This window comes from Camelus bactrianus, chromosome 9 (assembly GCF_048773025.1).
Source record: "Camelus bactrianus isolate YW-2024 breed Bactrian camel chromosome 9, ASM4877302v1, whole genome shotgun sequence".
In the NCBI taxonomy this organism is placed as follows: domain Eukaryota; kingdom Metazoa; phylum Chordata; class Mammalia; order Artiodactyla; family Camelidae; genus Camelus; species Camelus bactrianus.
This window is the reverse complement of record NC_133547.1, coordinates 49,092,873-49,107,914: the sequence shown is the minus strand read 5'-3', so window position 1 is coordinate 49,107,914 and position 15,042 is coordinate 49,092,873. Positions and strand designations below refer to the sequence as shown.

General features: G+C 43.0%; 1 protein-coding gene across 1 annotated transcript in view; it reads left to right on the top strand.

Annotated features, from left to right (window-relative positions):
- Positions 1 to 15,042, top strand: part of USP10 (ubiquitin specific peptidase 10) — a 66,777-nt gene that overhangs the window by 43,761 nt on the left and 7,974 nt on the right. The window contains exons 5-11 of the mRNA XM_074370328.1: positions 7,064 to 7,155; positions 7,662 to 7,771; positions 8,201 to 8,256; positions 8,487 to 8,590; positions 10,955 to 11,054; positions 11,779 to 11,956; positions 14,468 to 14,633. Of these exons, the coding sequence (XP_074226429.1) occupies positions 7,064 to 7,155; positions 7,662 to 7,771; positions 8,201 to 8,256; positions 8,487 to 8,590; positions 10,955 to 11,054; positions 11,779 to 11,956; positions 14,468 to 14,633 (806 nt within the window). The remainder of the gene's footprint in view (positions 1 to 7,063; positions 7,156 to 7,661; positions 7,772 to 8,200; positions 8,257 to 8,486; positions 8,591 to 10,954; positions 11,055 to 11,778; positions 11,957 to 14,467; positions 14,634 to 15,042) is intronic.

The following is a 15,042-nucleotide window of genomic DNA, read 5'->3' as shown; positions in this document are numbered from 1 at the left end:
AATGTTAACCTACTTTCTGAAATATTGAAAGTAGGGGTCTTAGTTATTTGTATCAGTGAAGAGCATTGCTCCAACAATTCAAGTAATTGTTTTTGTATCTCTCCCCCCCTCCCCATTTATTCTCCTAATCCTATTTTTGATTAGGTCTGCATTTCTGGATCACCTGCCTTGTCATTAAAAGTCTGTGCCTAATAAATGCCAAGTAATTTCTGTATAACCACAAGTGAAATACAAATCAGAAAGACAAATCAGCTGTAAATGAAGAAAAAGAATCACAGAAGACATTTTGAAGTGAAAAACAACCAGCTCTTGATTACCCCGTAGTCTGTTTATCCATCACTTTAATGGGGTCTGCTTTCACCTTCTTGGTGGCAGGACCATCTTCATGGTGTCATTTTGTCAACATTTTGTTTCATTTGCTGTTTCTTCTTGAGTGTAAAGTATTATTAGAAAAGGAGATGGAAGGAAAGAGCAGTTAGACTGAAACACTGAATGCCTTCCACAGCCCTGCAGGAAGGGTGAACCTGAACAAAAGGCCTGCAGAGGCTTGGGGATGGATCTGTGTTTCAGTGAGTGGTTTGGAGTTTATGTCCGGGGAATAGGGGATATATGCCATTTTTTAGTAGGAATGATGAGCCAGGAGGGGAGAGAAAGAAACTTAAGAATCTTCATTCTTAATGACTTGTATTGAAAGTAGTTGCAGAACATTAGGCTCACCCATGTTGGAGAGTAAGTATGACCTGCTTACTTACCAGTAACATAGGGATAATCTGTGCTGTTGCTTGGCCATTAGCTCACGTAGTTGAGAGTTGGCTATATGTGTGATGTTGGAAATGAAACATATCCTTATGATGAACCTTAAACTCTTCTTGGGTTTTTACTGAGGAACACTTGTCATATCCCAAACCTTAATTGTATCAGATGCCTTCACATCACAAATAGAGCTATTTTGTATTTTATATTTTGCTTTTAAAATCATGCATCAGTGTATTTTGTTTTAAAGGAGTATAAATAATGGTGGGCAGGAGGAGAGGCCAGGCCAGGTACCCAGACTGAATGAGGTTAAATTCCAGTTGTAAGAGAACTAGGTAAACTGAGTTCTTAGACAGCTTTAAAAAAAAAAGTTCAGTGAGGGAATTGAGGCATCTACAGTAATATCACTTATTATGAATTTTCATTAAAACACATTTAATATATGATTTTGTACAGTTTAATACCTAAAAATTGTTGCTGGAGAGAGCAACAAAATCATTGCAGGTTAGATCTGCTCAGAAAATGAATTCTTGGGTTCGTATTTATTTTAAACAAAAATATACCTTGATTGATCTTTGTTTTGGTGGTTTATATATCAATTTTATATTTCCCCCACCCTTGGGAAATGATTTTTCAGTTACTTTGAATTTTCAAATTCTCCAAAGCAGCAAAGGCAGTGATAATGCAGCGTGCACTCACCTGAAAAGGAACAGCACCTGTACAGGAATTGCAGAATCGCGCTGGTGATAGGGAGTTCAGTCCATATCTGAGTTGACAGGTGTATGTCCTTGCTGATATTTCTGTTATGTCTCTTTTATAGAACTAAACAGAGACCCCTCCACTTATAAAACGTATGTTGATCTATGGCCAATGGGTAGTGGTTCATTTTGGTCACTTTGCTGTCCTCCACCTGATTAGGTAACCAAGATAGCGTGTGTTCTTCCAAAGTGATGTGATGAGGAAAAGAAAGACACTTGGAGAATGTTCTGGACAGTTAGGAAGATGACAGAAAAGCAGGTCAGCAGCATCAGAATGTTGATTACGAGCCAGTTATTGATCCTTAAGAATCAGTGAAAGTTCTGCACCTTGAATTTTCATGGATTTTAAATGGTTATATGACCTAAATCCTAATTTTAGAAAAACAGATTTGATAAGTAAAATATGTATAAGAGTAATCATAGTTTATGTTGACTTAAGAGTTTACAGTGCTAGTTTTGCCACTGAGTTCATAAATGATTTCATTTGAGTGATCTGTAACAGATGTGAGCTACTGTATGTGTCTTGATATATAAGAGAGGGAATTAACCACTCTGTTTTTGTCTCTCATCAGATTTCATAAGAAAGCTGAACTTTAATTCAGTCATTTAATGTATGAACTATTACACAGGTGAAGATAATGTTGTCAATTTCATATCTTTTATGTGATATGAAGTCACATGGCATTTCATGCCATTCTAATGACATTGTTCTGGGCAGCCCTACCAACTCCTGTGGAAAAGATGGTTGAGGGGGCCACCTTCCTAAATTTAATATCTAAATGGATCTGAGAAGTAAATTACACCAACAGTGATGGATTGAAAGGAAGGCCTCTGGGGGAAAGTTTGTTATTAGAGTTAACTTCTGATTATTTGCCTTAAAGGATGGTAAAATAGAAAACTTGACAGTGATGGCTTGGGACCATAGGTCAGATTTAAAGTTTCAGCCTCAGGAAATACTTGCTCTGTCTCCTTAGGCTGCCCTTCTGGTTTTAATTATTTTGACCTCCATAATTACAGTGCTTATTGGACTTTGGGCTAGGAATAAAATAGTAAATGGAAACAGTGATGTTGTTAATAAAAGAAACTTAATGAAGTGTAGAGCCAGTGGTTATGTCAAAAAATTAGCAGAAGTCATACTGGCTTAACTGCAAGTCATGAATATTGACCTCTGAATTACAGCAATAATATCTATTCATTTTGGCATTATTCGGATCAGTGACTTTACAGGAATTAAATGTATTGTAAAACTGAACATTTAAATTGTTCAGACACAGTTTTTAATCAAAAATCTTAGACAATAAGATATTTAACCTTAATTTTTTACCTTTCATTCCATTTGGAGAGTAACTTTATTAGTATATATTCATAAAATAGTCAAAACTTAACTTTAAGGAATTTAAGCTAATGTTTCTTGGAGTACTGTGAAGTGTTGGTTCTCTTAAACTCTTCCGTAAAGTAATTTCCTTTTTCCTTCTCTCCCCACCTGTATTAGCTCTTTATTTTCTGGTAAGAATTATGGAGCATCTGTAATGAGCTGCCCAATATTACGTTATCACATGTCCTCAGCATAACCATGCATGGGGCAGTGTGTTGTCTGCTCCAGGCTGCAGAGGGAGGACCAGGACATGAACCCTAGTCGCCTGCTCTGTCTTCCTGGACTCTTGCCCTCAGTCTGCCTCTCCACTAGTGCACCCAGCTGCCGGAGGCTCTCTGCGCTGTGTGGTAGGATGACCTTTAAACCCCACTGGGTCGTTCCTGACAAATGGAATGGATTCATGTGCCACACCCACAGCTTTAGTCTCCAGAGGTTGAATTCATCCCCTGTTTCTGTCTAGTGAGTACTTAACTATGCTGCCCACTATCTAGGTAAGTAACAACAGGTGTTGCCCTGAGGGCTGTCCAGGGAACAAGATAGGAAAGAACAGATGGCAGCTCCTACTAGGAGAAAGAGAGAAGCAGTCCTTTGCAGAGGGGCACAAGGGAAGGAAGGAGGCTGGGAGACTGGTGGAGCCAGTGGGCTGGGCAGTGTCGGACCAGGGATGGACGGGGGGCTCAGCGGAGCAGCTGACAGTGTGGGTGTTGTCCCTAAGGAGCCCCTCTGCAAGTGATGACTCTCTTTCTCCTAGTAAGAGCTGCCATCTGTTCCTTTCCTGTCTTGTTCCTTAGACAGCCCTCAAGGCGAGGCCAGTTGTTGATCAGGAACCGAGATAGTGAGCAAGACACACCACCACCCCGAGACCCAGGTGTGCACGGCTGCAGGCGTTGGTCAGTCCTGCTTTGAGATCTGGGGTCTCTGGACCATGTAACAGGGTGATTCTGTATTTTAGCTGATGAAAGACTTGTCATTGTAGAGAAATATTTTCTAGAATAATAACACAATTGTTAAGAAAAATCTAGACTGCTTAGTTTCTTCTGTATGTTCTCAGTCTGTAAAGACTGATTCATCTGTATTTATTGTACCAGAAGGCTCTCAAAGGGTGTTAAAGACTTGAAAAGAAGCTAGTTTAGTACATTCTCTAATAAATGTACTGAGAGCAGAATGTCCTTTTGTTATACATTTATGTTTCAGAGTTTTTGCCTTTTTACTTCTGGACATGTGTGTCTACTTGGAAAGTTTTGTTACTTGCAGTTATTGAACAAACCACTAGGTGATGCTAAGAGACTTGAACTTAATATTACGGAAGACACAGTGAAACTTTTTTTTTTTACCTACCCATTCCTTAAAATAAGCAAACCAAAAGTAGTGGCCAGAAGTGTGCATTGATTCAAGGTAAGGGTTGCTGTAGAAACTTAATGGTTCTGTCCAACCGATACACACTGTTCCCCGGATAAATGTTGGAAAGAAGTCAGTTAATAGTTTTAAATCAGATGTATTCTGTGATTTCACAGGCCTTGAGGGTTTCAGCCTCCAGGTGTGCAGATTGTTCTGGTATGTAGTTCATTTAAGAACATAAAAGAGGAGATGGGTTTTCCAGCTTACAGCAGTTAGTTCTTGATGTTTTTATACATGCTTCCCCTTTGAGAGTGGAGTTGGCCTCGTCATAAATGATTTTAAAAATTTAACAAGATGCAAATTGAGTACTTTGACCAATCTATAATCACATTTTTGAGTCTGTTAAAGCAGGTGACTTGGGAGGGAGGTTTCAGGTCGGTCTTGTGTACATGTCCCTGGTCATTTTCTTCCTGTTTCTCTTCAGTGTGTGTGTTGAGCAGGAATCAATATCATCAGGCCGCCTCCCCTGTCCCCTCCACCCCTGCCCTACCTCGGGAGCCTTTGCCTCTAGTGCTGTTTTCACTTGTTCCCCTTCGAAACCCTGGTGGTTCTGCCCTTCCATAGCTCCTTCCGTCCTGCGATCCTCTGAACCCCTGAGCAGCCCCTTCCTGGCTCGCTCCTTAGCTGGGCCTCTGGCCAGAGGAGCCTGCATGAGCACTCTCCACTCTGCATCCCTCCTTGAGGCTCTTGAACCTGCTTCTGCCACCACCACTTGTCCTCAGCATGTCACTGGGACATTGGGTTCTACTTCTGACCCTTTGCTGTCAGAATGTACAATTCAGGCCCTGAGCTGCAGGGTCCTGTGTCCACATGTGAGTAGAGACATGTCACTTGCTGGCCTGTGATGTCAGTGTACTCTTTATTGGTGTCACATGAGTGCCTCTTATCTGAAACTGTAAAAATGAATTCATCCTCTCGTCACTGCACAGAACAAAAAAGAACCCACCTACCTGTCGCATTTCTCCTCTGGGTGGAAGACATCAGCACCCCAGCTGGAGACATTCTTCTGGTGCCGTTTGCAGTCACAGACCCCTGGCCATGCCATGTTTCTCCAGTCCTTGGGTTGGGTGGAGTATTCCTCCACGGACCCCCCCTTTAGCTTAGTCTGCCCTATGTCATCCCTTCCTCACTGGTCTGCAGGCTCTCCTGCAGCAGGGACACCGCCTCGGTCACCTCTGTGCCTGCAGGACCTGGTGCCAGGCAGGACTTAGCAAGTGGCAGTGTGTCATTTATCTGAGGTCCTCGTGCTGGGAAGACAGGTGGCTTTGAGTTTCACGATTGTGTAAGAAATAATTGTTTTTAGACATAAAAAGACCATGTATGGCAGATTCACAGATGTCAAGCTGGAGTGTTGATTGGGGACTGATGCTTATTTGAAAACTCAGATTTTTTGGTAGAGTAATTATGTTGAATAATCACCATTCTTTGGCATGCATTGGGAAGTATGGGCTTTTGTGAAAAATGGCTGAAAGACAAATGTAAAAATCTGTTGTAAGTAGAAGATCTTTAGCTTGTGGGGAAAATTAGCATCTGAAACCTTAGAGTAAAAGGGTTTTGAAGTGGAGCCCGTTACCTGTTGAAAGATTTCATTGCGTTCTCTTGAGTCTGTAATGCGGCATTTTATAATAAATGGGGAAGTTATTCTTACGCTTCCTCAATTAGAAGAAAGCATTTACCGTTACAGGAGAGAGGGAGGTGTGTGTGTTGACATTAGAATCTTGCAAATTAATTTCTTCAGTGCTTAAGTCTGGGGCCACCTGTCAGTTCCAGCTGTGTTTTTAGAGAAGAGAAGTTTCTTTGGTTTAAGTGATGCCTTGGATGAATGCTAATACCTACCACGTGTGCTCCCTGGTATACAGGTTTAAACATTAAGGGAGGCAGTGTAGTGTGGTCACAGATCATGGATTTCAGTTGCTGCCTGTGTTGCCTGGCTCCTGCGTGATCATAGGCGAGCTAGTTAACTGTGAGCCTCAATTTCCTCTTGGTGGAAAGGGGGTGGTGGTGGTTCTCCTGGATTACTGAGGAGGAAGTGCGGCACTTGTCAAGTGTAGAAGGTGTCCATAAATAATGTAGCTATCTCTGTTACACAATTCATAAGGGACATTGGGAGACCTCTTGTTTTAAAGCATTTCTGGGTTGGGGGGATGTTTAAAGGACTTAATTATTTAAAGCATTAAAACATTAATTGTATAAAGATGGCATTCACAGTTATCTTAAGACTCTGAACAATGTCAAAAGATGAATCTGAGGATAGTGAAGCTTGTTTCTAAATGGAATCAGGGGTTCTAGTGTACACACAGTCCCTAAATGGGACTTCTGATGAGAAATATAATTTAGTGTTAGTAGGAGACAACTGTTTCTAGAAGGAGGGTTGCCACTCGCTGAACAGCCCCTGAGCACCTGCTGTCGTGTGCTGGGCACTCAGACGTGAACGAGATGGGTCCTGCACGTCCACATCTTTGTAGCTGGTCTTTTTAATCTGTTTCCTAATACTGTTGTGTTGTTTTTTAAGCCTTCTCTGTTTCTTTTTAAAACGATTCTTGTGCTCCCTAGTTATATTACCACAGGAAGGTAAATAAATGTTGGTGTTTGGGGGGAAATATTTTTTAAAATTTCAGTCGTTAAATAATTACATGATGTTGAACAGAACAAAGTTTTTGCACAGGATGCCTTCTGTTTGGATGTGTGCTTCACTGATGGGGTTCACGCTCCCAGAGTGGAGCCAGAGAGTTGTCCACCAGACGCTGTTAACGTCTTCCCTGTGCTTCTTCCCTCGCAGAGTTACTGGAGAACGTGACCCTGATACACAAGCCAGTGTCACTGCAACCCCGTGGGCTGATCAATAAAGGAAACTGGTGCTACATTAATGCTGTATCCTTCTCAGATGCTGCCCCAAGTCTGGCTTTCTACAGCTTTCTCTTCCTGGGCACATTCCACTTAGTTCAGCTTCTGTGGGCATCTGCTCCACATTGTGAATCCAAAACCTTGGTTCCTTACTGCGTATAAACGGGGTTATTCCTGACCGAAAAAATGGAGGTGATTTGTTGACCTGTGTGACTGACAGAATCAGAATCAGGCAAGTTTTATTCTCATTAAAATGGTCCCGAATAATAGGGCAGAGTGACCCCTTACAACTGGAAATCTTGTATTAATTGATTATCTTGGTTGAATCAGATTCTTGTATATAAATTTCTTGGCTATCACAAGGCAAGTTATCCCTGAGATTATTTGGTTTATTCCCTTTTTGTGTTTGCATATCTAAGTCGTTCAGTGTTCTTGATTTATTTAGTTTTGTGTGCTCATGTGTTTGGCGTTCCTTTCAACAACTTGGAGTGCCTGTTTCATTTCCTTTACGCTTCCTTACTGCTGTCACTTAGACACTGCAGGCATTGGTTGCTTGCCCTCCGATGTATCACCTGATGAAGTTCATTCCTCTGTATTCAAAAGTGCAAAGGCCTTGTACATCCACACCCATGATAGATAGCTTGTAAGTAAGGTGCTAAAACTGTGGGAAGGGGTGGGCTTCTTCCCCTCTGGTAATTAGATTCAAATAGCTTAGTGAAGCTCTTGATTCTGTTTTTGCAAATGAGTCCTTTAATTCTATTTGTTAAAGAATTTACTGTTCATGATTTTGTATGGAAGTTAACCAGAAATGGAATTGGAGCATTGTTTTATCTGTATTCTTTAGAGTCAGTTGAATAAATTTTTAGTGTTTACCAGTTTATATCACTTAAAATATACCCAAAACTTCTATCGAAAAGATTTAAGAACTCACCAGCTGTTGTAGTATTGGTTATCTGATGTTTGCTATCTTCACACTAGTTAATAATGTTCTACTTAGCCATCAAGGCTTTTCAGTAAAAGTATGTCTTTCTGTAGAAATGTGCTACTTAACATTTTTTCCCTCCATGTTTAGTGTTCGGCTAATGAATGAGTTTACTAATATGCCAGTACCTCCAAAACCCAGACAAGGTGAGTAAAAACGAGATCTTCTGATTCCATTTCATATTGGAAGTTATCAAGTCAGATGGCTGACTTTGATCAGTCTTGCTGGAAAGAAAATGTCTTTTTACATAGAGGTTGCTATGGCAGTGTTATTCTTGACATGGGTTGGGGTGGGCGGGGTTTTGATGATTCTGCTTTTCATCATTTTTTTAAGACTTCATTTAGTTATGTAAATTTGTGTCCTGTTTCCGTTGCAGCTCTCGGGGATAAAATCGTGAGGGATATCCGCCCTGGAGCTGCCTTTGAACCCACATATATTTATAGACTCCTGACAGTTATCAAGTCGAGCCTGTCTGAAAAGGTTTGGGACTGCCGTCACGTAGCCAGTGTGAAGTTTGTGCCTTAACTGTTGCTTATTCAGTGCTTGCCCTCTGCTTGAAGTGCAGTGATTAAGTGGGTGTTCACTGGATCTGGGCTTGTTCTGGAGGTTGCTGGGATGAATTAAAGAGTAGGATGAAAGCCATCGCAGTCAGGGACAACTGTCATTTTCTGTGCACCGACTGCTGCTGTAAGTTCGTGCCATACATTAATGTATTTAACCCTGTGAATAAACTGTGATTATTGTCTGCATGTTACATTTGAGAAAAGTGAAGTCATTGTCCAGGGTCTTAGCTAATAAATGGCAGAGCCTGGCAGCCTAGTCAGCTCTTTACCCAGTGCACGGGCTGCCTTTCAGGATGGCAGGGTGGTGGGCTGGGGACGGTGGTGGGCTGGGGACAGTGGCGGCCCTCAGGAGAGCTGCCGTCTGTCACGCTCATGTGCTGTGGTGGCTTATCCTGCACCGGGGTCCTTTATACTCTTACCTACGTTTTCACCACTACACTTGGCTACTGAGGGCATGGGGCCAGGGGCCAAGGAGGTCCTGTGAAGGGCCCTGACAGCCATTGAGAGTAAAGCAGAGGCTCCTTTTGCACAGTTAACTGGAGAGGTTTTTTTATTCTGAACAGAGTTTGTGATGAGTCAGTACAGGTCATTGAAACGATGCTTAGGGAAATTATTTAGGAAAATAGTCAAGAAAATTCAGTTAAACAAAGTAATGTTGTTTGAAGAAAGGTGAATGCCAAGGGCAGTGCAGTACCTGATCCCACCAGGGAGGCTCTTCAGGAGTTAAGCTCAGAATTTACGTTTCGCAGGTAATGGGAAATAATACTCCGTCAGGGGAGTTCAAGCTATAACATTAGGAAACAGACAAGGCAAGTACCAGGATGGATGTGTGTACAGCTGCTTTAGAAGCCCGTGGAGGGCCACCCAGCTCAGGCGGAGCCGAGGTGCAGCTCAGGGGACTTCCTGTGGTTGAGCAGCACTGAAATCCTGTGTCTTTCAGTTGTATTACTATTGTCTGGATTGGGGTTTGCAAATCCACCCTCAGCTTTGGTGACTTGCTTGAAGGTCTCAGAGGACTCAGAAGCAGTTATCAGTTCTGATTCAGTACAGCACAGGGACACAAAGCGGAGTCAGCACAGAGTAGAGACTTGGGCTGCGTCTGAGGAAACCTCGAGACTCCTCTCCAGGCGCGGCCACACGGGACTCACTTTACTCCTCCCGCACCAGACTGAATGCACGTGTGAAATGTGGTCTACCAGGGACGCTCCTTAGAGACTCAGAGTCCAAGGGTTTTATTTGGGACTGGTCACATAGGCACCCTCTATCTTACACAAGCCCAAATTCCAGACTCCTAGCGGGAAAGCCAGTGCTCAGCATAAACAATTTAGGCACACTCCCTTCTCAGTTCTTGGAATGGTGTGAACCCTCCCGAAATCCAAGTTCCCAGATGCCAGCCAAGGACCAACCTGGCAAGCAGGCCGTTCCCAGCACTGTTAACTGTTTTCTGTGTCTTGGGTGGTGCCAGCTTCTGCCCTTTCCCACATATACACAGAGCACCTCACACCAAAGAACGGCTGTCCATATCCACAGTTCCATTTGGAGCAAACAAATCTACTCAGAGACCACAAGCAGAAGAATGTGCAGTTCTTTGGAACACACGTTATGCTCCAAAGAATGAAATATGAACTGAACATGATAAATTATATGATTAAACTTAACCAATGTAAGATTGTAGGACTATTATGTGACTATATTGTGTGATTCATCTACGAATGATTATACTACTATGTGTATAAAACAGGCAGCTAACTCTAAATCAGTATTTTTTCACATATGATTTGTGTCCTGTTCCCTGTGGTTGCCCATCCTCAAAAAAACAGAAGGAGACATGCAGGGCTGCTAATTGTACAACTTACAGTGTGAACGACATCCCCTGGGGTTGTGCAGTGAGGTGGCCTAGACATCTAGTTCTTGTCTTTCTGCTTCGTTTAAACAAAAAAGCAGCTTACTTGAAACTTTTAAAAAATTATAATGGTAATGTATGTTTATTGTAGAAAATTTCGAAAATACAGGAAAGTGTAATTTTAAAAATCCCTGTTAGCTCTGTTACTTAGAGATAAGTGTTTAGTCTCTCTAGCCACCCTCCTCCACCCCAGTCCTCCCTCCTCTGCCCATCTCAGCTGTCCAAAGAAAAATTCATGTGATTTTTGGGAAACACCATATGTTACATCTTATTGAAAATTTAAGAGAAGGCACAGTTTGAATATGCAGATAATATATTCCGTGCAGGCCTTGGATAGTAATCGGTTAAAGTTAATCTGATCATATTTGACCTTTGCAGGGTCGACAGGAAGATGCTGAGGAGTACTTAGGCTTCATTTTAAATGGACTTCACGAGGAAATGTTGAACCTAAAGAAACTTCTCTCACCAAATAATGAAAGTAGGTTACTGTGTACTTGCTGCAAAATTGTGTGAGAACATTTTCTGAAGAGTTATTTTAAAATAAATGTTACATATACACTCATATATTAAGTTGCCTTTTCCCCAACAGTCACTTGCCCTTCAGAAATCACTTATTTGCTCACTAAGATAACTAGTTACTTTTACACTGCTGTTGTTACCATTGAGAATATTACTTTTGGGTATTTAAAAATTTGTCCAGAACCTCTGCTTTTTTCCCTTCAGTCTTTAATTAGGAAAATAATTAAACATACAGAAAAGCTGAAAGAATAGTTTGATGAATACCTGTATAACCTCTGGATTCTGCAGTTGTTACCACATTGTCCTTATTTATCCCCTCCCCCCCCCCGCAACATTTTCCCCCAGATGATTCAAAACTAGGTTGCAGAGGACAGTTCACCCTTAAATGGTAAATCATGCGTCTCCTGAGTTAAGGGTAACTCTCCTACTTGACCAGAGTCCCTTAGCAAATCAGGGATCCTGACTGCAGTTACACAGTGTTACCTGCCCCCTGGCCAACTTGAGTCCTCCCATGGTCACGCTCGCAGGGACCCAGTACAGTCCACGTAGTGCCTTTGTCCTCAGTGTAGAGCACACCATGATTTCATTTTTAAAGCTCCAGTTGACGTATCTGCATAGGTGGTTTATTTTTATTTTTTGCTCTTCTTATAAATAGTAGTCTAAGCAGACTGTCTACTTTTCAGAACTTACTGTTTCCAATGGACCCAAAAGCCACTCGGTGAATGAAGAAGAGCAGGAAGAACCAGGCGAAGGAAGTGAGGACGAATGGGAGCAAGTGGGCCCCAGAAATAAGACTTCGGTCACTCGCCAGGCGGACTTTGTTCAGACCCCGATCACTGGCATTTTTGGTGGACACATCAGGTTTTATGCTTTTCTGGAATAATTTAGCATTTGCCTTTCTCAGGATTTTGCCATCTTGCTGGAGAGGGTGGAGTGTGAGATTTGTCCTGAGAAATTTTGGACTTGATGGTTTACCTTTACTCTGTGCCTGCTCTTTCTTAGACTTGCTGATGCTCCTTCCAGGTCATGTTCCTGCAGAGAGCATTGTCCCCTGGCGTGCCTGCCACAGTGGGCTCCTCCATGCCCCCGCCCTCCATCTGTCTGGCTGCTCACAGGCAGCTGGGGAGGGCAGGACAGGTTAATTGAAATGCACCTTTTGTTAGGAAAAGAAATTTGTGTATCTGATTGGAGGAGTTCTAGGCGCTGGACCCAAGTGAGCTAGGAAGTTAAGGGAATGAGGAGGGAGATATTTTTACATAAAGGACACTTGACTGCCTGGTGCACCTGGGCAGCACCTCTGCCCCAGTTCCCTTAAACCAGCTGCTTTTGGCTCACCCATGAAAACCTTCTAGAAGATTTTTATTTATTTACATTAGAAACATTCACTACCACCATGATGTGGAACTCAGTAGAACTTGCTCCAGCTCCAGTGGGGTTTACTCATCCAGAGTCTGGGAGGACCTCATTACAGCATTTCTTCTAAAAGCCTCAGAGCATAGCCTACTAGAGTGGTTTTTTTGTTTTTGTATTTTTAAAGTGAAACTCTTAGCCTTTCGTTGTCCCAAATGCTATGTATTTTAAAGATGTAACGCCCTCATGAAGGCACTGAAAGTTAATCTCTCTGCTCTAAAACAGCTTAGACTTAGTGCCTTTCAACAGGCTAGTAAAAACCTCAGAAAATCTGCCGACCGTCTCACCAGCTGGTCGGCGATGTTTGTGGGACTGGGCTAGAAGCCAGTCCTGCCGGCACGTGACCTGGAACAGTCCTCTCTGTGCTCTGACTCCGCAGTCCCTTTCTGGTCTGGAGCGTCTGGTCAGGTGTGCTCTGGGGGACACCTAGCCCCACCACTGCCATTGTAACTTGTTTTTGCCAGATACATTTCCTCGGGATGGGCTCTTTAGGGAGAGGGTTCCAGGGGTCCAGGTTGTGAACCGTGGTGAGAGGAGGCTATCTGTGCCCTTGGCTGTTCATTAGACCAGCAGCCTGCTGCTTGCATCTCGGGGTGCTCACTGAGGGTGGGGGAGGAAGGAAGGCACCCCCAGTGGGTGTGACAAGAGCTCCATGTTTGTATGCAGGTGCAGCATTAGAATTGCAAGGCCACCAGTGGTCACCATACTCAAAGATCCCAAATTTGAGAATAACCAGTGGGAAAACCCAGAATCCACTTCAGAGAAATTTCTAGCTTGCCCCAAATGTCTCTGCTGCGGCCCTATAGCCTCACCCTCTGTGGGCACTTTGTATTGAAATTGGTTCCTGTCTGTTTTTGAAAAGCAGTAAAGCAAAGATAAGGAACTACTTCCTATAATTTAGGGACTTCTTTTCTGTGTATAGTGGTCACCATTAAGCATGATTCTTTATTAAGACCAGCTGAAAGGTTTTTCTCCTAAAATTCACCCATTTCCAGTGGGCTTTCAGTTTCTCCAGAAAGACCAACAGCACTTTCTCTACCTTTTCCATCCTTTTGATTAAATCCAGGCCCTTTGAGATGAAAGGTCCATCTCTTCATTTCTTCGCCAACTTTAATCACTGCTTTGGAACAGAGGGAATGGCCCTCACTCAGTCTTCCTTTTCAGAAGTGGCCTGGAAGTGCTCCCCATCCTGTGTGTCAAGAAAGCAGCGAGTGAGGGTGAAACCCTGGCGGGAAAACTGCTCCCTTATTCTTCACGGCAGCCGCCTTGTCGGGTCTGAATACCTGTCCACCCCCTTTACCCCGTGTGTAAACTAGTTTGCGCAGACTGCAAAAACAGAATCTGGCACGTCTCCTTGCTGAGGCTAAATGAGAAATGGGCTGAACACACATTTTTACTCAGTAAAACTTAGGAAAAGAAAAATGAAATGAAAAACCAGCTAAGAAAACAAGGCCGAGCTGGCAGCCTCTTTGACGGTGGTGGCTGCCTGCCCGTGGCGCACACCCTGCTCCCCTTCTTCTGTAAGTCGTTCTCATAGGGGGAAAATGCCATCAGAAGTACTCTTTACTTTGCGGTTTCTTTCCTTTTATTAGAACAGGCTGTGATACTTTGAGAAAATGAAAAGTGTCTTGTTTTTGATGCTGTGGCAAGATCATCACCTTTAGTAACTGGTGCATTAAATAAAGTGTGGAGGTGAAGGCGTTTGGCAGATGAAAAAGGCCTTCTTCCAGAGCTCTTAAGCAGGAAAATTATCAACTGGTGGATTGAGTTGCTAGAAATATGTTCAAGGTGGTATTGAGCAGAATTACTTTTAAATTCCATGTACTTTGGCTGTCCTGTCCTTGCTGGTCTCTGACAGTGATCCTGAATGCTCCTTCTTGCAGTGCTGGGTCCTCTTGTCCTGCTGGATGACCTTCCGGAGAGGGACGGCAGCTGTTAGATGTGGTGTGTTTCTGTCCTCAGGTCTGTGGTTTACCAGCAGAGTTCAAAAGAGTCCGCCACCCTGCAGCCGTTCTTCACATTGCAGTTGGATATCCAGTCCGACAAGATCCGCACAGTCCAGGACGCGTTGGAGAGCCTGGTGGCGAGAGAGTCTGTCCAAGGTTACACCACAAAAACCAAACAAGAGGTGTGTTCACAGTTGGTCTTGAGCCTCTCTCCTGAGACACTCTGCTGTGAGGGAGGGAGCACGGGATCAGGAATGAAGAGAGTGGGTTTGTGCTCTGCCTCTTAAATTGGTTGCTTAACTTTTTTGGACTGAAAGCTTCCACATTTTTAGAATGAAATGATTTTTAAAATGAAATGGTAGAAACAGATGATCCTCAGAGCCTCCTTTGGCTCTAAGTCATGTAACGTGGTCGTGATCTTTTGGGTTCTTTATCCTGGGCTGCATTTCGTTTTCTGGCAAATCTAGTCATGGCCCCACACAATCTACCTCTAACAGGCCCAGTAGCTGATTTACGTTCCTGATATAACAGAGGACAGTTTCATGAGATTAGTTAGGATATAAAAGATACTCTAAACATGTCTGGTTTGCA